The sequence below is a fragment of the Eretmochelys imbricata genome, chromosome 1 (assembly GCF_965152235.1).
Source record: "Eretmochelys imbricata isolate rEreImb1 chromosome 1, rEreImb1.hap1, whole genome shotgun sequence".
NCBI lineage: Eukaryota > Metazoa > Chordata > Testudines > Cheloniidae > Eretmochelys > Eretmochelys imbricata.
In genome coordinates, this window is record NC_135572.1 from 38,570,105 (window position 1) to 38,593,292 (window position 23,188).

General features: G+C 39.9%; 1 protein-coding gene across 3 annotated transcripts in view; it reads left to right on the forward strand.

Moving 5' to 3' along the window:
* ATM (ATM serine/threonine kinase) overlaps positions 1 to 23,188 on the forward strand; it is a 146,245-nt gene that overhangs the window by 74,429 nt on the left and 48,628 nt on the right. For all 3 annotated transcript variants that reach the window (XM_077808924.1, XM_077808908.1, XM_077808917.1), the window contains exons 35-50: positions 251 to 392; positions 1,449 to 1,625; positions 4,301 to 4,478; positions 5,344 to 5,431; positions 5,892 to 6,047; positions 7,137 to 7,245; positions 8,185 to 8,273; positions 8,357 to 8,459; positions 9,730 to 9,878; positions 14,916 to 15,020; positions 15,831 to 15,950; positions 17,099 to 17,333; positions 20,086 to 20,253; positions 20,409 to 20,528; positions 21,428 to 21,645; positions 22,160 to 22,367. In XM_077808924.1, the coding sequence (XP_077665050.1) occupies positions 251 to 392; positions 1,449 to 1,625; positions 4,301 to 4,478; positions 5,344 to 5,431; positions 5,892 to 6,047; positions 7,137 to 7,245; positions 8,185 to 8,273; positions 8,357 to 8,459; positions 9,730 to 9,878; positions 14,916 to 15,020; positions 15,831 to 15,950; positions 17,099 to 17,333; positions 20,086 to 20,253; positions 20,409 to 20,528; positions 21,428 to 21,645; positions 22,160 to 22,367 (2,365 nt within the window). The remainder of the gene's footprint in view (positions 1 to 250; positions 393 to 1,448; positions 1,626 to 4,300; positions 4,479 to 5,343; positions 5,432 to 5,891; positions 6,048 to 7,136; positions 7,246 to 8,184; positions 8,274 to 8,356; positions 8,460 to 9,729; positions 9,879 to 14,915; positions 15,021 to 15,830; positions 15,951 to 17,098; positions 17,334 to 20,085; positions 20,254 to 20,408; positions 20,529 to 21,427; positions 21,646 to 22,159; positions 22,368 to 23,188) is intronic.

The window sequence follows — 23,188 nt, forward strand, 5'->3', positions numbered from 1 at the left end:
CTCTAGTCAGGGGCTGGATGTGGATTCTAGCTAAATGATCTTGTTGCCCAATGCCAGTTGCGGCCTTTTTGTGTTAGAGTAAATATTTGCAGTCTCTTTTGTAACACACATCCGTAATGCACATCCTATGGCTCATCAGTATCAGGTGCCTTTAGAATTATCTTTGATGTACATACTTTTTTAACATATACTTCATAAGGTTATGTTAAATTATTAAAGAATCTGTTACTCAGATATGCTTATCTTTCAGTATTGGTGTTCGATCTGCTGCTGCTGCCTGTTTGAAAAACATTTTAGCCACCAAGGCTGGTAACGAATTTTGGGAGATTTACAAAAACAAAGCTGATCCCATGTTAATATATCTACATCCTTTCAGAGTGTCTAGAAAGAAGGTATTTCTTTTATTTATTTTTGTGCAGTTCAGGGTAATGAGAACAGAAAATATAAAAACAAATATAGATCTGTAAACATTTCTGAAGACCAGTTTTACAGAATCTAGAGATGGAAAAGATCCTGAAGATAGTCCCCCTCTTCCTGCCAGTACAGTATTAGTTCCTTTTGTACATCTTTCCTACCTCTTGTACTTTCTCAGGGGGACTGATTTTTGCAAACGCTTATTTTTGCACCTTATGTTTACTACAGTGAGTCATCCCATTAACTAAAAGACCTGATATTAAGTGAAATGTTTACAGGATCAAGTTTAGTTCCAAATATAACAAGCTGTGGGGCTCCCATTACCTTTTTCGTGGGAAGGACTCCACAGCCTTGCTATCAGGAAGTTCTGTATGTATACATTATGATGAAAGTCCTTATTTACTTGATCACATACTATTTTTTCCACAAGACTGCTGCCTAATCAGTGCACTTGATGGAAGTACAAAGGAGCAGAATTAAGGTCGCATGAGCAACTGTAAATCAAGCATTTCCTACTGTTCAAGCACTTGACTTTGCAACCTAAAATATGATGTGTAGTGGGGCCTTGATCTTCCTGGAGAAACTATACCATTACTAAAAAGAAAAGGAGTACTTGCTGGCAGCCTCCATTCGATCCTACAGAACAAAACAAACAAACAAAAACCCAAACATAATGAAATGAGCTGTAGCTCATGAAAGCTTATGCTCAAATAAATTTGTTAGCCTCTAAGGTGCTACAAGTACTCCTTTTCTTTTTACGAATACAGACTAACACAGCTGCTACTCTGAAATATACCATTACTATTTCCTGATTTCTTTGGTTTTAACTATAACCATGCATTATTATAGCATTTTACATTTATTTTATAATATAAACTAAGCCTGATTAAATGCTTTCATCCAGACGGACTCTGCATTGTGTGTGTTTAATTTTGTTGTTCATCTAAATTTTTGGACCAAGTTGTGTGTATGCTGGTTATTTTTTAGAAGAACACATCCTTGCATTTTTTTATTTAATTTTTGTTTTTGTGTAGTTTTTAGAAGTACCAAGTAATGAAAGAGAGAGTCCTTCAGAAAACCTGGATGATGCAAGTGTGTGGATTCCTCAGAGTGTAAGTCATGATACCTGGATCAAGAATCTGACCTGTTCATTACTGGACAGTGGAGGAGTGAGAAATGAAGTTCTTCAGTTACTGAAACCAATGTGTGAGGTGAGCTCAGTTTATATATAGCTTCCATGTGCAGCAGCCAAAGATAATTGTGGCAAACTTAGTCATGACTCCTATTAATATCAGATAATTTCTGTTATAAAATCACCATTTTTTCAAATAGAAAAAAATATTAAGCACTTTTTTAGTAAAAAGAATGAGGAGTATTTGTGGCACCTTAGAGACTAACAAATTTATTTGAGCGTAAGCTTTCGTGAGCTACAGCTCACTTCATCGGATGCATTCAGTGGAAAATACAGTGAGGAGATTTATATACACAGAAAACATGAAACAATGGGTGTTACCATACACACTGTAAGGAGAGTGATCAGGTAAGGTGAGCTATTACCAGCAGGAGAGCGGGGGGGTAACCCTCACAAAGGAGGTGCTGTCGTCACCATGAATAGGTTGGAATGTGAACAAGAGGCTGCTAGGCAGCTCTCCAACACCACTTTCTACAAGCCATTACCCTCTGATCCCACTGAGAGTTACCAAAAGAAACTACACCATTTGCTGAAGAAACTCCCTGAAAAAGCACAAGAACAAATCCGCACAGACACACCCCTGGAACCCCGACCTGGGGTATTCTATCTGCTACCCAAGATCCATAAACCTGGAAATCCTGGACGCCCCATCATCTCAGGCATTGGCACCTTGACAGCAGGATTGTCTGGCTATGTAGACTCCCTCCTCAGGCCCTACACTACCAGCACTACCAGCTATCTTTGAGACACCACTGACTTCCTGAGGAAACTACAGTCCATCGGTGATCTTCCTGAAAACACCATCCTAGCCACTATGGACATAGAAGCCCTCTACACCAACATTCCACACAAAGATGGACTACAAGCCGACAGGAACAGAATCCCCAATAATGTCACGGCAAACCTGGTGGCTGAACTTTGTGACTTTGTCCTCACCCATAACTATTTCACATTTGGGGACAATATATACCTCAAATCAGCGGCACTGCTATGGGTACCCGCATGGCCCCACAGTATGCCAACATTTTTATGGCTGACTTAGAACAACGCTTCCTCAGCTCTCATCCCCTAATGCCCCAACTCTACTTGCGCTACATTGATGACATCCTCATCATCTGGACCCATGGAAAAGAAGCCCTTGAGGAATTCCACCATGATTTCAACAATTTCCATCCCACCATCAACCTCAGCCTGGATCAGTCCACACAAGAGATCCACTTCCTGGACACTACAGTAGTAATAAGCGAAGATCACATAAACACCACCCTATACTGGAAACCTACTGACCACTGTGCCTACCTACATGCCTCCAGCTTTCATCCAGACCACACCACACGATCCATTGTCTACAGCCAAGCTCTGCAATACAACCGCATTTGCTCCAACCCCTCAGACAGAGACAAACACCTACAAGATCTCTATCAAGCGTTCTTACAACTACAATACCCACCTGCTCAAGTGAAAAAACAGATTGACAGAGCCAGAAGAGTACCCAGAAGTTACCTACTACAAGACAGGCCCAACAGAGAAAATAACAGAACACCACTAACCATCACCTTCAGCCCCCAACTAAAAGCTCTCCAACGCACCATCAAGGACCTACAATCTATTGAAGGATGACCCATCACTCTCACAGATCTTGGGAGACAGGCCAGTCCTTGCTTACAGACAGCCCCCCAACCTGAAGCAAATACTCACCAGCAACAACACACCACACAACAAAAACACTAACCCAGGAACCTAACAAAGGCCCTTGCCAACTGTGTCCACATATCTATTGAGGGGACACCATCATAGGGCCTAATCACATCAGCCACGCTATCAGAGGCTCCTTCACCCACACATCTACCAATGTGATATATGCCATCATGTGCCAGCAATGCTCCTCTGCCATGTACATTGGCAAAACTGGACAGTCTCTACGTAAAAGAATAAATGGACACAAATCGGCTGTCAAGAACTATAACATTCAAAAACCAGTCGGAGAACACTTCAGTCTCTTTGGTCACTTGATTACAGACCTAAAAGTGGCAATTCTTCAACAAAAAAACTTCAGAAACAGACTCCAAGGAGCGACTGCTGAATTGGAATTAATTTGCAAACTGGATACAATTAACTTAGGCTTGAATAAAGACTGGGAGTGGATGGGTCATTGCACAAAGTAAAACTATTTCCCCATGTTTATTCCCCCCTCCCCCCGCTGTTCCTCAGACGTTCTTGTCAACTGCTGGAAATGGCCCACCGTGATTATCACTACAAAAGGCTCCCCACCACCACCCCCGCTCTCCTGCTGGTAATAGCTCACCTTACCTGATCACTCTCCTTACAGTGTGTATGGTAACACCCATTGTTTCATGTTCTCTGTGTACATAAATCTCCCTCCTGTATTTTCCACTGAATGCATCCGATGAAGTGAGCTGTAGCTCACGAAAGCTTACGCTCAAATAAATTTGTTAGTCTCTAAGGTGCCACAAATCCTCCTTTTCTTTTTGTGGATACAGACTAACATGGCTGCTACTCTGAAACCACTCTTTTAGTAGGCATTCAGATACTAAATTGATATGCATGAGTTGATAAAGCTTATTTTATTTGTTTTACAGTAAAAGAGTCATATTGGCCAGTGGACCTTGACTATAGTTAGGAGCTGAGAAATGTGTTTACCAGCAGCTGACTGTGTGTGCTTGTGGGTTCCAGGTGAAAACAGACTTTTGTCAGACTTTGCTCCCATACCTGATTCATGATATCCTGCTTCATGATTCAAATGAAACTTGGCGAAATCTTCTGTCCATGCATATACAGAGGTTTTTCACAGCTTGTTGCAGATACTCCTCGTCATCGAGCAGATCAGCTACACCTGCAAATTCCAATTCAGGTAATGACATGAAAATGGCATGGAAAAGAATTATGATTTCTTCCTCTTTCTCTAAGGGTGTGTCTGCACTGCGTACTTCTTACGGCAGACATGTAGTGTACATACCTGAGTAGCACTGGTATAAATAGCAGTGTAGACAGTGAGGCAGTGCATAGGCATGTGGAGTAAAGACACATCTGAAAGGTGTGGGTATGTATTCGAGTGTGTACCCTACATGGCTCTCTACTCACCCAAGCCATGCCTCCCTGTTGGCACAGCTGGTTTTAGCTGTGTAGTGTCCTGCTGCATCAGCTCTTCCCTGCCACAGTGAAAGACTCCAGGAGTAGGAAAAGGTTCTGCCAGCTCTCAGCTGCTAGAGCCCTTCCCCACCACAAGAAATGACTCCAGCAATGGGGAAAGGCTCTCGCAGAGGGAAAGATTCTGGCAGCTCCTCACTCCTGGAGCCTTTCCTCGTCACAGGGAAAGATTCTAGAAGCTTCCTGCTTCTGGAGCCTTTCCTCACTGCAGTGAAGGGTTCTGGCAACAGCACAGGTGAAGCCTTTCACTGCTGCCTCCCCTCTGCAGAGCCTTTCACTGAAGTGTAGCTACACGTCGCAGTGTGGACACGGTGTGCTTTTCACTGCAGCATGTAGCTACACGAACACTACATGCCTCCGCCAGTGGTGTGTAGTGTAGATGTAGCCTATGTTTCTAACACTAGATATAAAACACACACCAGTTTTAGTCAGACAACATTTAGAAAATCTTGTTTGTGCAATTATTCACTGTTTAATCATTCACCTTAATGTAAACAACACCCTTTTTTTACCATCAGACATTTTATGATGTGTATTCACACTTCTCTCTCTTTTAATATAAATTGTAGAACCAGAAACCTTTATTCGTGGAGGTTTAGATAAAATATCTCGACGAACAATGCTTGATGTTGTTGATTACTTGAGAAGTCAAAAGAGGTGAGTTGTATCTATTTTTAAAATTAGCTTTGATTTAAGATTACTTTTTTTTCTCTGTACTAAAACTTGGTGACACCTTGGAGGAGTTACAATGTACATGGACGCCACTTAAATAATTGTAATAAGAAAACAAGACATTCAAAGTAATAGATACACATTGTGTATTTATGTGATATTGTCATATATGTCACACTAGTGACATTTTATTGCATATAATACCTGGAAATCTGCTCTCTTGAAAATAGGGGTCCTGAGAAGGGTTGTTGTAGATTAAACTGAATGCAGTTTCCAAAAACCTTTTGTCTGGAAATATCTTACATGGTGTAGGTGTGTCTTTTTAGAGATAAAACAGTACCTGTTGGCATAGGCTTTACTGTTACAGTGTATTTCTTTTGTTTAGCTTTATGTTACAGGGCAGGCCTCGTATTATTACATTAGTATTAATGCTGTATTTAAATAGATCTCTTTCAGGTACAGTTTTTGATGACAGTTTCTGGCTGGAGTTGAATTACCTTGAGGTTGCTATGGTAGCACAATCTTGTGCTGCTCACTTCACAGCTTTGCTCTACACAGAAATCTATGCAGACAAGATAAACTTAGACAAACAACAAAAAAGGTACTATTTTTTGTGTGAAAATTCTTCACATTTCAGTCAAAACAGGCCATGTTGTGGATGTTTGTACAGTGGTGTTTTGTTGGAGAAGGAAAGGTGAATTATGTATCAGGAAGACAAATCTTCCTTTTTTAAGCTCAGAAAAATGTACTAGCCCACGAAAGTGGCTCTAGCCCTGACAGAATGATAGCTATCAGATGTTAAAATCATATCTTTCTGATTACCTACCAGAACGCTTTCTTATCACTTCAGTTCCAGCATGATTTTAGTGGCTGGTATCTTGAAAACAACTAGAGCTAAAAACTAATACGTTCTATCATCCAAAAGTCTTAAATCTCAACTTCCAAATAGGATAGTATATTAAATTTTAACTCTAGCAGTTCATGACAAATTAATTGCTTAAATTATATCAGAAATGGGGGAGTGGAGTGGGAAATTTACACAGAATGGTGCCCAGAATTACGTGGTTTTACTGTTCAGCATCTCATAATATACTGAGTGTAGACATGAATGATGTATACAATGAACATAAAACTTTCCTATGTAATGCATTATTTTTATTTTTTTTTACACTGATACAATACTGAATGTAGTGAATTGTTTATTTTGGCTCAGAATAACTTCACAGAATTAAAGCAGTGAGCGAACCGCAGCCACTAGGACCTGCAGGTGGCCATGCTTGCGGACGGTCAATGTAAATTCTGTCTCACGGCTCACCAGTGGATTACCCTGATGGGCCACGTGTGGCCCGCGGGCTGCAGGTTGCCCACCACTGGTATACATCATTTCAGATAGGGTGGAGATGTAACAACTGGCCATACTGACTAACTGAGCAACTCCTTGGAAGTTGTTATTCATCGGCATAAGTTAGAGCAACCACAAGACTTACTCTAACTTCCCTTGGGGGCTGGTTTGGCATCTAGTGGCATTCACTATTAAAAGCAGAAGGGTTGTAGGAAATTGCCCAACTCCAAGGTATGCCAAGCTCTTCTCTGAAACACCAGGGATCTGGCCCTTTTAGGGATTATTTCAGCATCTCTGTGGCCTGTACTGATTTTCAATTAATTCAACATGTTTGTCCCCTTCTTATAGATCTGCTTTCAAAGCATCTAAAAATCTAACATTTGAAGAAGAAAGCCAAAGTCCAACTATTAACAGTTTGAATGAGAAAAGTAAAGAAGAAACTGGAATAAGCTTACAGGTATGGAATAGTGCCTTCCTCATACGAAGTATTATCTAATCTTAAAGTAAACCTACCTAATGAAATGAAATAATCAACATACGTATTTCCAATGTAAGCAATATTTCTTGTCTGAGTTTTGAGCCCAGCTGGTCAAAACTCAGAGAAATATTTTCTTGAATGTTCCCTCCTGCTCCCCCATCCCCCTTTCGAAACTTTTTTGAGTAACTTTTTTTTTTTTTACTAGCTCTAGTTCAAAGTAAAACATTCAATTGCCTTCATAGATGAGCTGAATAGGGTATTTGGGAACACATCAGCCCTTGCTCACACTAACTCATCTGAAATAGTAGTAGCAGGCAATTGTATAAAAACACAGAGAAACAATTTTTGCTCATAAAAGAACTGATCATATGGTTACCGTTGACTGAGCTTTTGTTCCAGAGAGATGCTACACATATCAATAAAATATAGCAAGTGGATATCGTAGTGAGTTTGAATGACCAAGAACAGCTCTCTCAGATCAAAACAGCATGACTATGGTGTTACACAATGGTATACTCTGCATTTGTGTCATGTTGCACAAATTTATTTGCTACTTATTCTGAGTCAGTAATCGCTCTCAACTAATATTTCATTCTTCATAAATCACATTCACCAACTTTCAAATTGTCAGCTTCACATCTTATGTCGATTAATTTTATGCTACTTTTGCCTGTTAGCCAAATTTCCTAAATTCTTTTAAAAATCTTAACAGTAAGCATTTAGAGAGTCTCTGGTCTAGGCAGTCTGACAGTATTGCACTGGATCTCAGTATTCTTGCTTTTGATGTAAATGTCAAACATTGTTAACCATCTCAGACATGATTTTCTAATGCATATATATAGATATTTATGTATACTATAATTGAAGTTGTTTCAAAGTAATTTATGAAATGTTTTGTTTTGTGATGGTATGTCTTAGGACCTTCTCATGGAAATATACAGAAGTATAGGAGAGCCTGATAGTCTCTATGGCTGTGGTGGAGGAAGAATGTTACAGCCATTAGCTAGGTACAATTTATTCATTTTTTATAAAAACATAATTTTATTTATGAAGCATTTGAAATCTCAGAACTACTCTTTATGTGTAACAGGATAAGAACATATGAGCACGAGGCCATATGGGGAAAGGCCCTTGTAACCTATGACCTTGAAGCAAGCCTCCCTCCAGCTACTCGCCAGGCAGGAATAATAGAGGTAATTCACTCCTTTAGTAGGAAATAAATACAGGAATCACCCCCTCTAGGGATCAGAAGTATTCTTGCTTAAATCGATTTTGTTCTGGTATTCTGTTAACATAATAGTCTGGGCTTTAGTCTTTGATGTATTTTCATATAGTAGCACTTTAACTATGACCACACTATGTATTATTAGTATGAGATGCTATGTTGTATTTTCGTCTTGGAAGCCTGCAACCGTATCACCTTGTGCTATGACACTCAGCAGATATTTCAAACTAAGAAGGGTTAAGTCATGACTCAAACTCAAGATCTCCTAAAAACACGGGTGCTGCAGGAAGTAATGGTATTGTTAGCGCGCTGCCACCTGAATCACTATAGAGCAGTGGCTTCATTTGTGGACCCCTAAAAAATTTCAAATGGAAGTGCAGACCCCTTTGGAAATCTTAGGCATAGTCTGCAGACTCCCAGGTGTCAAATCACAGGTTGAAAACCAATGTTCTGTGACAACGACAACCTTTTGTGGACCCCTTAGACATAGTCTGTGGACCATAGGTTGAAAACCACTGCTATAGAATTAATCCTTCAGTACACTGTCCTGCTAGATGGTACCATCTTTCAGATAAAAAGTAAAATCGAGGTCTTGTCTACATGTGGTCATTAAATACACAGTGGCACATTTTGTAAGACATGGGATGTTCACCCCAATATTCGGCTAAATTCCAACTTTGATAACTAATTTCTGCCTATCTAAATTTCCTCCTGCGGTTTCAGTTTAATCTGGGATTCTTCCTTTACTGCCCCAAAACCATTTGCTACTGCTGTGCACTGTTGAACATCTGTCATGTTCCTCTTCAGGAGTAGCTGCATTTCATTACTTAGTTAAATGATCCAAATATATAGAAAGATCCTTTACCGACTCCACAGGAGTACTGAGGCTTAATTAGGGGAAAATCTTGCCAATCCTTCTTGTCGCAAGTGCAGAAGGCCCTTTAGTCAGTGATCTGCTGCCGTGCCACTGCCCAAGAGTGGGAGAGTGAAAAAATTGCACAGGCAGTTCATTTCTCGTGTGTCAAGAAGATTTGTTCTGTGGATGATGTTTTGGGAGATGGCTGAGGCTGGAGCCTTTTTATTTGTGAATGCTTTACACTTACAGAGTTCTTAGGTTAGAAATAATGGTAGTTCCACACCTGGAAATCTTACTTTGGTAACAAAAGGGTAAGCAAATCCATTTGAAAAGCAGCCCAGACTAGTGAAATATTGCCTTTTTTTAATCTCACTGATTGTAGGCCTTGCAGAATTTTGGGCTCTGCCATACTCTTTCCACCTATTTAAAAGGCTTGGAATATGAAAACACAGAGTGGTGTGCTGAACTGAAGGAGATTCGTTACCAGGCAGCTTGGAGGAACATGCAGTGGGACCACATCTCTTCTGCTAAGTAAACCAACTTCTCTGTTTATCTTTTCCAGCTGGAGTCTGTTAAAGCTTAATCTAACAATCCTGTTCCTTTTTAAGGAAAAGGAAAATTTCAAAATATAACTGCTGTGGGACAGAAACGGTGCAGTATTGTTTATCTTAGTTATCTGCACAATTGAAATAAAAACAAAAACCAATCCCCTTTCATGTAAAAACCCTGTTTGTAATGTGTGTGTATCAGTCTATTATAGCAAATGCTACTGTTATAGCTGTATTTCCTCTTTTCATTTGCTGATAATTTTCTTTAAAATCGCCTTTTCATTTTTAGTCTCAGCCACAAGATGAATCTTTTTTTTTTTTTTTTTAAGTGTGAGGGAAATGCTTTCCTGCATCCATTTTTGATTTATAGGAGAATGAAAAGATTGCTCTCTGATCCTTAAGAGTGACTTCACCAATAGTTGAAGAAAAGAGTGTCCAATTTGGTTCTGTGGCTACTCCCTCATAAGGAAAGGTTTATGCCTAAGGGTGACATGATGTACTGGGCATGGAGTAGGGTACACCTTGTCTCTGATGAGGAGAACAAGCCTATATTCCCTTTAGAGGGAAAAGGGACTAGATCCCCTCCCATCTTGGTAAAGGCTTAAGTTACATCTCTGAGTCCTTCCACCGATATTTTGCAAGCAGGAGGAGGGGAACTTTCTCCCTGGCTTCTTCTGTGGAGATGGATCTGAAAAAGAGGTGCTTCTGACTGCAGTATTCTCTTCTGCTACATTGAAACAGTGCTCACTTAAAAGCAACTTGTGGAGGCTGCTGCTCATCTCCATGTTTCCCATCTAATGGAAGTCCATGTGACACTCATTCTTCCAGCTGCCGCATTCAGGATGCTCTCACTCATGTGAGGCTCCCTTGGCCCTGGTATAGGGAAGGTAGCAGAGACAAGCTATTCTAAAATGCTGCAGTAATGTGTGTGGTATAACAACCTAGATAAAAAGATTCTTCAGGTCCAGTATGGGAGGTAAAGAGAGTGATATTTGGGCTGGAAAGAAGGGGAATAGACAAAGATCAAGGAGAGGGGGAATAAAGGGCAGAGAAAAAAGGTTGGAAATAAAATATGTGGCCAAGAATTAAGGAAAAGGGAATCTTTTGTTGAAAAGGGACTGGCAAGAGAGTGAGAGTTTAGGACTATTGATGGTGGAATTCCCTCTAATTTTTTCCATCCATGTGCGGAATTAATTTTGTTATGTGCACCAATATCGAGGTAATGTGCACCACCAGCAGAAACCAGAAACCTAGATATATTTTTTTTTTTAAAGTTACCATAGGGATAATTACTCTAGCCAGGACAGGTTTGGCATTTTAGAACTCACTACTCAAAGACAGGTTTCAGAGTAGCAGCCGTGTTAGTCTGTATTCGCAAAAAGAAAAGGAGTACTTGTGGCACCTTAGAGACTAACCAATTTATTTGAGCTTCATCCAATGAAGTGAGCTCACGAAAGCTTATGCTCAAATAAATTGGTTAGTCTCTAAAGTGCCACAAGTACTCCTTTTCTTTTTATGACTACTCAAAGAATTAGCATAAGAGAGAAATAAGTTTATGAAATGCATAGACCAGGCAAAAAACTAAAATAACAGCACTTTGAAAGAATAAAATTACAGCGAATATATGTGCATTGCAGGAAGTATCAAGAAATAACAACAATAATAATAATAAAAGTATGTGTTGGGAGGTGACTGTGAAAGACTCTTTGTGTGTGAGAGGGAGGCACACTGTGTGTGTGTGTGAGTGAGAGAGGGAGGCACACACTGTGAGTGTGTGTGTGAGAGAGGCACTCTGTGTGTGTGTTTGTGTGTGTGTGGGAGAGAGACACGTGCTGCCCCTTTAAGTAGATCCTCATTCATCAGTCTGAAGCCTGCTTCTTCAGACACAGCAGCAGCCACCAGCAAGCTCCATCCCACTCCTGAGCCCTGTTATGTCCCGTTGCCCTCCCCCCAGCTCTGTGGAGATGAAGAGCAAGGGGAGGGGGACACCCTGAGATCAGCACACACACACACCCTCCCCCCCTGGCCCCGCACAGCTAGCAGGAGGCTCCCAGGAGCAGGTGGCCAGGGACTCCAAGGCAGAGGGCAGGAGCAGTGGAGGGAGGAGCACCTGAAGTGTGCAGCACTTGATAGACTGGTGGGCGGCTTCACAGCTTAGAAGGAACTTAGGTGGAGTCTCATGTCAGTGTTGACGTGCAAGGATTCAGCAAACACTGTAGGTGAATACCTGTGTGTGAGGTCAGGCCAATGCAAGAACCACAAGCATGGTTACATGTAGGACAGAGAAGATTGTCCATGACTATTGGAGGCTGTTGTATCATTGCTTTGTGATGTTCACATATTTCATATAAGTTGTTAATGCGCTTTGCTTCAAAGCGGTTAACGGCGACATGACAGATCTGCTACCATCTTGCTTTCTTATAAGGCTGTTGCTTCCCAGTTGCCGAGATCAACTTGACATGCCTTCAAGTTTGACTTCAGTGTGTCTTTTGGACTGGCCACCATGAGAATGAGTGCCTTGCTTTAACTGACCACAAAATATAGCATTGGGTATTCTTCAGTTGGCCATATGAATGAGATGACCAGACCAGCGCAGCTGATCTTTAATCAGCATTATATAAATACTGAACATCCAACAATGATTAAGAATTTTTATATTGGGAATCTTGTCTTACCATTTGACTCTGCGAACAGAGTGAAGATGGCACACGTGGAAATGATCAAGTTTCCTAATATGTGTCCGATATGGTGTCCATACCTCATAACCATTGAAGCATTGTAAGCACAACTGCCCAATACACATTTAGCTTAGTGCTTATTTTGATGCCCCTATCATGGCATAGGTGGTGAGACAGCATATCAAATGCAGAGTTGGCTTGCCCTGTGAGATGGCATTGTGAGATGGAGATCAATTGTGGCATTGTGTGACAGCATACTCCCTAGGTAGCAAAACTTCTCTACTGACTGAAGAGGCACACTGGTGAACTTAATAATTGGGTATCTCCTGGCACATGCTGGGTACGGTTTCCAGTTTTCTTTAGGTGGACTATGAAACCAAAATGATTGACTGCATATTTGAAGTGATCAAGTATAAATTTAATGTCATCAATCAAGTCAGCAACCAGTGCATAGTCATCAGCAAATAATCACTCCTTAATGAGTAAATCTGCCACTTTCGTGTGAGTATGGCAGTCTTGCAGCTTGAAAATGTCCCATCAGTATGGAACTGGATAAATACTCATTTGTCTGTGTCTTGAAATGCATCTATAAGCATAGCCAAAAAAGGAAGAAAAAGAGTATGGGAACCAGCACGCAACCTTCTTTGGAGACATTGGAGACCAGAAAGGGGTCCATATCATCATCTGGATGTGTCATTGTCAGTGCATATGCAATGATGACAAAAGCATGACGACCTGTAGCAAAACCGAAGCAGAAGAGCACAAGTCTGTCATTAACACCCTTCAGCAGTGACTCAAGTTTGTGGGCAATCAAAAAGCAGGTGGCAAACCCCGCACCAGAGCATATCTCCATTCATCATCATATTTGCCAATCAAATAAAAGGTGTAACCAGCACTCGCTTCTGGTAGCTGTGGCCTGCCAGCAAGTCTACTCTGAGTGCAGAAATATCTATGTCATACCACACCAACAGTCTGACAAATACAGCGGTTCTACACTCAACTCCATCATTTCTGTCAAGGAGTGTGTGAACATTCCTAGCTGCAAAATTTTGGGGGGTCTTTCTTATATTTAGACCATAGCAAAGCTGGATGACCAGCCAAGATATGTCACTGACAAATTTGGTTGGAGCAAGAATTTATTAGGGATCTTTTTCCATCCCCTTCCCCATTTGAGGAGAGCAGCACTGTCCCTAGGTAGGATGACTCTGACACCAGGGAAGGATCTGATCATGGCATTTGCTCCAGTCTGTGATGAGTGACCATCACTCCCAGGCCATCTGTGTCCAGGCCATCTGTGTGACTAAGGACCTCCAGCAGCATCCTCTGCCTGTCACCATCACCATGGGACTTGGATTCAGAGGTAGTAGAGTTAGTGTTGCATTGCTGAATCACCTGCACTGTGAATAGTGGAAAATGTGTATGCAGTTCCAGTCCCCCTTTCTCATCCATGTAAGCCATGTGCCATACCAGTGCAAAAATTGCAATAACTAGGCGACAGATGAGGATGCAGAGATCCTTATCCGAGCAAATGCCACTGACCCCATCATAGTTCCTCTGCCTTTCCAGAGTTACTTCTGGAGGGGCAATTGCATGCCTTTATAGTATGTCATTGACAACAGGCTTATTTGATGGCAGCTTACATTCACCATGTTCAGTACCATCTTTAGGCATCACTGCCCTTTTACTGGGACAGCACCACCATCTGCTGCACCCTTGGTACTGCCGTCAGATTGTCTGTGACTGCTTATATCACAGTTATCCTCCATATTTGGAAGGTGTTTCATGATCTGCAACTCATGGACATGCTCAGTGGCAGATGACACTGCCCTGGAAAGATGATCCAGATCCAGAATTGCTATTAATACAATACTGATGTACACATTAGAACGCAGTCAGATAATACAAGAACCTTTACATGTGTGCATTTTGTTGTTTAGGTTAAAATTGTAGATTTATTGTATGATAGTTTTTGGAATAATTACATATATTTTAATGTAATTTGAAATTTTGACTCCATGTATAAAATACAATTTTAATAATTTCTCACTGCCTTTTTATTTTGTTTACTTGAAAACAATAACTTAGGCTTACAGGAATGTATTGTGTTACAGGGTTGCTTTTTATTTTTTTAGGCAAATCTTTACCTAACCACTTAAAAATTCCTGACTGTACTCCTTATTCAGTTAGGTTATTTTGTGTCTTTTATGAAGACACCACCAAAATGACTTAAATGTACTATATCAAAGAGAATGTTAATACTGTAGTTTTCAATCATAACGATTATTGATGACCTTAAGTTTAAATATAATTTTGCTGTTTTTAATTTTTTTTTTTTTTTAAAGAGATGAGATGGAAAGATCAGGCTACCATGAATCATTGTATAATGCTCTGCAGTCTTTAAGAGACAGAGAATTCTCTGCTTTCCATGAAGGCCTGAAAGATGCCAGGTAAAAACCAAATGCCTATAAATATTCTGTATGTAAAACCTTGTTGTGTTTGTGCAGCTGTAGAAAAGTATTACACAAACAAAATCAGACTGATATTTGAGCTGTAACTTGACTTATAGATTTTTGACCTGAATTCTCCTTTTCGTGCCTATACAAGTCATGTTAGTGTTAATAGGACATGTATGCTTGACACACGGACAGAATTAATTGTGTAAAGTGACTTTTGTGCCCACAAACAACATACACATGTAATCTTTTTGGTAGAGATATTTATAACAACCTCTTTGCAAGGCTGCAAATGCTGTCCAATAATGATAGATATTAAAAGCCTTAATCCTCAAACTAAGGAGGAAGAGACAAACTACTGGCATTTTATGCCATAACAAGTCCTTGTCTCTGCAGGTCCTGTTACACCAAAGTACCAGCAGTTTTCAAGAGAGCAGCAAGAAGTTTCTATGAGGAAGGGACAAATTTAATTTTTTAAAAAATAGAGTTACTTTCTATGGAGAAATGACCTTCTGTTAGCGTACATCCCCTTCCTGTTAATAGATGAGAAAGTTACTTCCGAGTAGTCCCTTTAAATTGAATGTCATATAGGCTATGAGACAGTAAACCTGATCGCATTTTCATTTAGATTCTTAAGGGAGAAACCTTGAATTTTTTATTTTAATAATAATGCAAAATTCTTACTAAACTGAAATATAAAATATGTGTTGGTGCTATATACTTTATATTTGATATCTATTCTGTACATGTAAACTATATTGTCAATAGATAAAGGTATTTAGCATTGCTGTATTGTATCCCTAGGGTGAACGAAGTAGAGGAGCTGTGCAAAGGCAGTCTTGAGTCTGTGTTTTCATTGTATCCCACACTCTGCAGATTACAGATCATTGGAGAGTTGGAAAACATAGGACAGCTTTTCTCCAGGTATTTTATTTCTTCATGTTAAATTCCCCTTCCAGTTCTAGCTATGAGTCTGATGTTGTTCTTGCATCTCTCAGCTATTTTTAACCAACCTGTAACTAGAGGCTAGTCCCTCTGTTTTCCTTCTTTGATAAATGTACTTTATAGATACCACCTTTACAAGCAACTTTGCAGGTTCTCTAGTTATAAATAAAGGCCTTTTTCTATAAATATTTTCCTGCTTATAAAAACAGGAAAAGAATGGTGGTATTATGAAAATCCACTATACTGGACTTTTCTGGATTTCCCAGTGCATCCTGTTTTCTATTTGTTTACCTTCTAAACTGTTAGTTCTTCAGGGCATGGACTGTCTTTATTTTAGTTTATTGTAAACCTTGTCAGGACTAATATTTGTTAATGATTTAGTAGTATTTTTTTTTCCAGTAGCTCCCACAATGTGCTAGGTGCTGTATAAACACAAAAAAGGATACAGTACCCCCCAAAGAGCTTATACTCTAACAAGATAAAACAGTACATCTAAAAGGCATGCAGTATAATAAAAATATGGGCCATATAAAACACACTCTTCTATAGCTTGTGCTGCTGCTGCCATGTTCTATTTTTAGCATGCTAACTTGATGAGAGCTAGTGTGAATATGTCTGCTCAAGCTGGGAATCATACCCACAGCTCCACGTGTAGATATACCCTTATTCTGTCATGCAGCCATGTACATGTAGATACAGATTAAGATTCCCTTTGCCAGCTTTTTTATCAGCCTTATCACATACTAGAACTTAGCAAATTAAATTCAAACAAGTGTTCAAGAACATGTACACTGGAATTGTCGTGCCTCCCGAATGTTCCTTTCACAAACCTGGGTTTGCTTAAATTAGCTGTTTTGTGTAACTTCTTATAAATGTTGAAAATCCTTTTATAATCCCTATCCTCCACTTGCTTGCTTTTCAAGATGTTTGTTCTGTGCATGACCAGGAAGGGTTTCATGAACTATTTTTGTTTTCTGGACCATATATTGTGAGCTACTGACTTCAATTGTTTTATAGTCCTGGGATTTGTAAAACAAGCTCCTTCACATCTCAGATTTCATTAATATTTGGTTAGAAGTAATAGCAGCTGTTTTTTCCTTTTCCTTTCTTAATGTCTGTGATTTCAGATCTGTTACTAACAAACAACTGAATGACATTTATCTGAAGTGGCAGAGACAGTCCCAGCTTCTCAAGGACAGTGACTTTGGTTTCCAGGAGCCTATCATGGCCTTACGGACTGTAATTCTGGAGATCCTTCTTGAGAAGGAAAGTGAGAATTCCAAAAGAGAATGTATTAAAGACATTCTCACCAAACATCTAGTGGAACTGTCTAAATTGGCACGAACTGCCAAAAACACTCAGGTAACTACCGTAGTTCCAGCAAGAATCAGTCTGAAAAACACTTACTTCTCCAGTTAACAAGGAATTTTTTCACTATAATGCTGAAGACCAACTATGCTTAAATTCCTATACTCCGTCTAAGTTTATTCATTGAATTGTTTGTCTAGAGAGTCAACCTACATAATATTTTATGAATGCTACACGCATATCTTCACATTTTTGTTCATAATTACACGCCTTTCCATGCAGTATATGTTATAAAACTGGAATTTTTACCTGTAAATGATGTTTCTACAACTTTTGTAACTCCAGTTTGGTACACTGGGTAGATGTAAAACTTCATCATCGCGCCATAGATTCTCCCAGCATTCCAGGATAGAGTTGCAGAAAGAATTCCTCAACATCAGCATCTTGGTGTCATGTTCAAATATATATACACTTAAAGTGCCATTATATTCTGAAGAGTCAATCTCTATGAATCATCTTGTAGAATTCCCATTTTTTTTATCCCAGTGACTTCTAAATCAAATGTGTTCAATTTTCAGTTACATCTGCCTGACCTGAAAACTCAATGTAGGATGTGAAAGGTAACCTGGGCTATTTCTGGCTACCGTGTGAGCACCAGTTATACATTTTGTGCATATGGAGCTTGGTTAACAGCTCTGACCCAGAATTATGATGCTGCAATACTTTTTATATCCTCTTTATATCCTTATTCCTTGAAATAAAACCAGTCTTAGAGAATATCGACCCTGGAATGAGACATGGCATGTGAAATTATAAAGTTTAGGATTTTTTAAAATTTTTCTAGAAGTTGTTTTAAGAATGTTTCTAAGGCACATAGGGGGTGAAATCCTGGCCCATTGAAATCAAATGCAAAGCTTCCATTGACTTCACTGGTGCCATGATTTCACTAAGGCCATTTTTTCTCTGGCTCCAGCTGTCAGCCCCAGGGTGAGGGGCTTCTGTTGTGAGCTCCAGCTGGCCAACAGGAGATGAAGTGTGAGCCCTGCAGCTTTCAGTTCCCCACAATGCCCCACTTCAGTCAGTGAAAGCGCTTCTGATGAGGATGCACACTCCCGGAAGGAGGATGGCAGCGTGGACACCAAACAGCCTATTTAATTGCTACAATGGCTATAGGTCGACCTAACTTAAGTCAGCCTAATTTTGTAGAGTAAACAAGCACTCAGCGTCTCCAGAATGGCTTAAGAGATTCATTGCTATATAATCTTTCATATCTTACCCTTATCACCTCATCAACCCAATTTACACTGCCCACCCAATCTCAGATACTCTGAGTGCCTTATAAGAACCTGAATAGAAAAACCTTACCTTTGTCCCCTAATATTTGCAAAAATATATGCAGGAGATTGTAAAACCACATTTCCTACTTAAGGGATCAATTTCCAATAATTTGGTAATTTGTTATTTTGATATTTGCATATGATTGCAAATTTTAGAGGGAAAGGTTGAGGGGACTGTGTATATTTGGGTAAAGTGAGTAGTGCTGAGGGATTATATGTTAGTCAGGAATGGGCTGGGTCACTTTAGGGCATGGCTACACTTGCAGATGTAGAGTGCTTTGAGTTAAAACAGCCTTCATAGAGCGCAGTAGGGAAAGTGCTGCAATCTGTCCACACTGACAGCTACAAGCGTACTGGCATGGCCACATTAGCAGCTCTTGCAACGGCCACAGAGAGCAGTGCATTATGGTAGCTATCCCAGCATGCAAGTAGCTGCAATGTGCTTTTCAAATGGGGGTGGTTGGGTGGAGTGTGACAGGGAGTGTGTTGTGTGTATGTGGGGGAAGAGAGAATGGGTTTTGGGGGGGGCTGAGAGCATGTCAGCATGCTGTCTTGTAAGTTCAGACAGCAGCAGACCCCTCCTCCCTCCCCCCCCGCCTCTCTCTCTCTCAGCATTCCACACTAATGGTTGCTTTGTCTCGGAGCAGATAAGCGTGTCAGCTGTCAGAAACAGAGCTTTCAAAGGGCATATCCACATTCCTACAGTGAGTTCAAAACAATGAGAAGAGTGGCCGCTTGACTTAAAGGGATTATGGGACGTTTCCGGAGGCTGATCAGAGCGCAGTAATGCAAAACCTCGATCACACTGACACCCAGAAGTTTCAGCCAAGGTGCAACAAGCGTTAATCTTCTCGCCGAGGTGGAGTACCAGGAGCGCTCTAGCCATGGAGTCAGGGCCCTCTACGTGCCTTGCCAGTGTGGACGGGTAGTGAGCTAGGGCGCCCGGGGATGCTTTAATGCACTCTAACTCACAAGTGTAGCCAAGCCCTTAACGGTTCTTTCCTGGAATTCTAACATTTGGGTTTTTTGAATTGTGTAGAATGTTTGTAACAAAATTGTAATATTGTTTTGGTGGATTACCTGGCCTCCATTAAAACACATTTTGAACCTCTTTTTTAACAGTCTTTTGGTTATGAATATAAGCCAGCTCACTATCCCATATTGTTTTATTACCTCACAGTAATTACAATGTTAAATGTTAATGCTTCATTTAACGTTTTGTGAAGCTCAGTTCAAGAATCTATACTTTGAAACTTGTTGGTTATCAGAATGATAGGGTAGCCTATGCCTGTGCTCTAACATGTAAAAAGACCTTGCCTTCTTCCCAACAAAACAATTCTTAACACTAAGCAGGCAGAAGAGGGATGTCTTAAAGAAATAAAATAAAGTGCTGATGGTGTCGGAGAGCCTGTTATGAAATGTGTCCATTACTTACAAATATAATTGACAATTTAGTTTTTCTATTTCAGCTTCCTGAAAGAGCAATGTTTCAGATCAAGCAATACAATCCAGCTATGTGTGTAGTCTCAGAGTGGCAACTGGAGGAAGCTCAGGTTTTCTGGGCTAAAAAAGAAGAAAGTCTAGCACTGAGTATTCTCAAGGAGATGATCAAGAAATTGGATACAAATTGGTTTCAGGTGTGTGTCAACATGTAACCTTGACATCGGGCCTAATTAATTTAATTTGCTGTATTTAGATGGGAAAAAAGGTTTTACAGGTTGACCGTCTTATATGGAAAATTACTTTTGAGTTGAAGTCTGGTATTTTTTTCTAAAAATGTGCTTCTCCAAAGGTTGAGAATGATCCGAGTCTAAGACTGATATACACAGAGTGTCTGAGGTTATGTGGAAACTGGTTAGCAGAAACATGTTTGGAAAACCCTACAGTTATCATGCAGAAATACTTAGAAAAGGTAGGGTGGTTCATGGAAACATGCAACTAAATAGATTCTTCTGTATATAATACCTTGTAAAAATGTCAAAGTAAATTTTACAATGCCGCATTCATTTTTTCCATATTGATACTATGATTTTCAACATATTCTAGAATAACATCTCAGATGCAAATACCGTTTTTATTAATGATTTTGTAGACTCCACAGTGAAACTTAGATTTAATAGCCTGTTTGGAGGTAAAATTATTTGACTTTTGTACTCCTCCACTCACTGTAGGGGTTACTCCCTGGATCTTGCCTTCAATATGGTCTGTACTCTCACTGATCTCTCATCTTGTATTCTCTCAGCAACCGCCTCATTGCTTCCAATATTGCTTGCCACTCACTTCATTACTCCCTCTAATTTGTGACTCTTCGGTTGTAGTTATCCCTTCTGACTTTTCTGATATTCTCCAAATACCTTCACCATCATCTCCGTTTCACTTGTAACTCCAGCCTCTCTTCTATCTTGTGTTGTCATCTCCTTGTCTTTCGTTTGTTAGACTGCCCTTCTTAGACTGTAAGCTCTTCATGGCAGAGAATTTTTCTTTATCTGTACTGTAAAGCACCATGGACAACTGTTATTATATGAGTAATACATAGTAAGTGTTGGAGGAATTCCATTTGGTTCTGTAACTAAAATGGGCATCAACTGCTAGCGCTGAAAAATCCAAGTCCTTTCTGAGGATTACATTCACTTAGGAAAAAAATACTTTAACACAATTGGTTTTATTTTGTATGTGCATCTGCTAGTATATACAAACATTAAATAATAATAATTGTTTAATCAAGCAGTATGAGAGTAGACATTAGCTATAGCTATTATGCGAACATGATCATCAGTCTTATCATTTCTATATTTGTAACTTTCCTCTTAGGCAGTGGAAATTGCTGGGAGCCACAGTGGAGACAGCAGTGATGAGCTAAAGAGTGGAAAGATGAAGGCTTTCCTTTCTTTAGCTCGTTTCTCTGATACTCAGTACCAAAGAATTGAGAACTACATGAAATCCTCAGAGTTTGAAAACAAGCAAGCTTTGCTGAAGAAAGCCAAGGAGGAAATTGGCCTCCTAAAGGAGCACAGGGTTCAGACAAACAGGTGGGTGTCCAGATTGAGGGGAGGTAACTATAGCTAATTGCCATACAGCACCAGAGAGGAGAGCAAAGTGTAACCAGATTTGGGATTTGCACATGCAGTAGAGCTGATGGAATCTTAGAGTTCATCTGACTATTTTTCTTCTATTCTTAGTAAGAGGAAGGGAAAGTGAGGGAAAACCCTAAGCTTTAGTGATTCTCTGTTTTCTGTAGGAGGTGGGTCAAGTCTTCGTGCTTGTTTCTATTGCCAGAAATTCACTTTTACATTGGTATGTTCACGTCCAGTCATTAGAAAAAATGGGACTAGATTTTCAGTGTGTTTTAATCACAGAACAAGGGTGCCCAGTGTACCCAAATGAGGAGGACATTGAGGGTACTTGATCTAAGGATTGCTTGATTTTCTTTGCTGATACAAAAGCAAGTATAAAATGCTGGAAAATTTCTTAAAGTTGTAGGTGAGAGAACTCCAGCCTGCCTTCCCATCAGTGTTTTAACAGATGGTTAATGTCCATTCATAGATACACAGTGAAGGTTCAGCGGGAGCTTGAACTTGATGAATGTGCAATTCGTGCACTGAGTGAAGATCGTAAACGTTTCTTATGCAAAGCGGTAGAGAACTACATCAGTTGCTTACTTAGTGGAGAAGAGCATGATATGTGGATCTTCCGCCTCTGCTCCCTCTGGCTTGAGAACTCTGGAGTTTTTGAAGTCAATGGAATGATGAAGGTAAGTTTCTGCTCTTACTTTTTTCTTATCCTTTTGATTCTACATGAAAATCAAATTCAGATTCCTCATTTTCACATGCTAGGACCTGCACGACTCTGCCAGTGTGTCCACCTCTCGTCTCTCATTTGTATCTTAATGACTATGTCCTGAACTGCACTCTTCCAAAACAGCTCACTTATTTGCTTTCTCCATCTGCCTCCTTCCATTAGCTACTCTACACACTTTCTCAAGATGCCCATATGCCTGGAGTCTGGCACCAGCCTTCTTCAGTCTTTCCTCAACTCTCACTTTATGTACTGCTCATTTATCACCCTTCATCATTAACTGTGGTCCTCTTTTCTGTTTCTGTCCCCTACATTTTTAATAACAAAAGTTAGCAAAAGTGTCCATAACATTAAGCACATCTCTTGATCTTTCACTGTTGTACCCTTGTCTTTCCCTTCCCTTTTACCCTTCCCTTTCTCATTCTTTGCTGTGTTATGCCTAATTTAGATTGTAAGCATCTACCATGATACCTGGAGGAAATACCTAAGTGATAAGGGTTAAACACGTTGCCAGTAGTGGTTGCTGATATCTAGCTTATTTCTTTTCTCTGTCTTATAATTAATTTTTAAAAACTAGAATTACTTGGAACAATTGAATAGGTCTATGTAATCATGTGTTCCTTTTACAGGCATCCTTGTCCTCCCTTCTTTCCTTTATATGTTTTTTAATACACTTATGTTGTTTCTTGTTTTAAATTATATTGTAAGCTTTCCCGGTTGGGGACTGTCTTACCATCCATTTTTATAGTACCCAGAACCGTGGGGCCTCAATCTTAA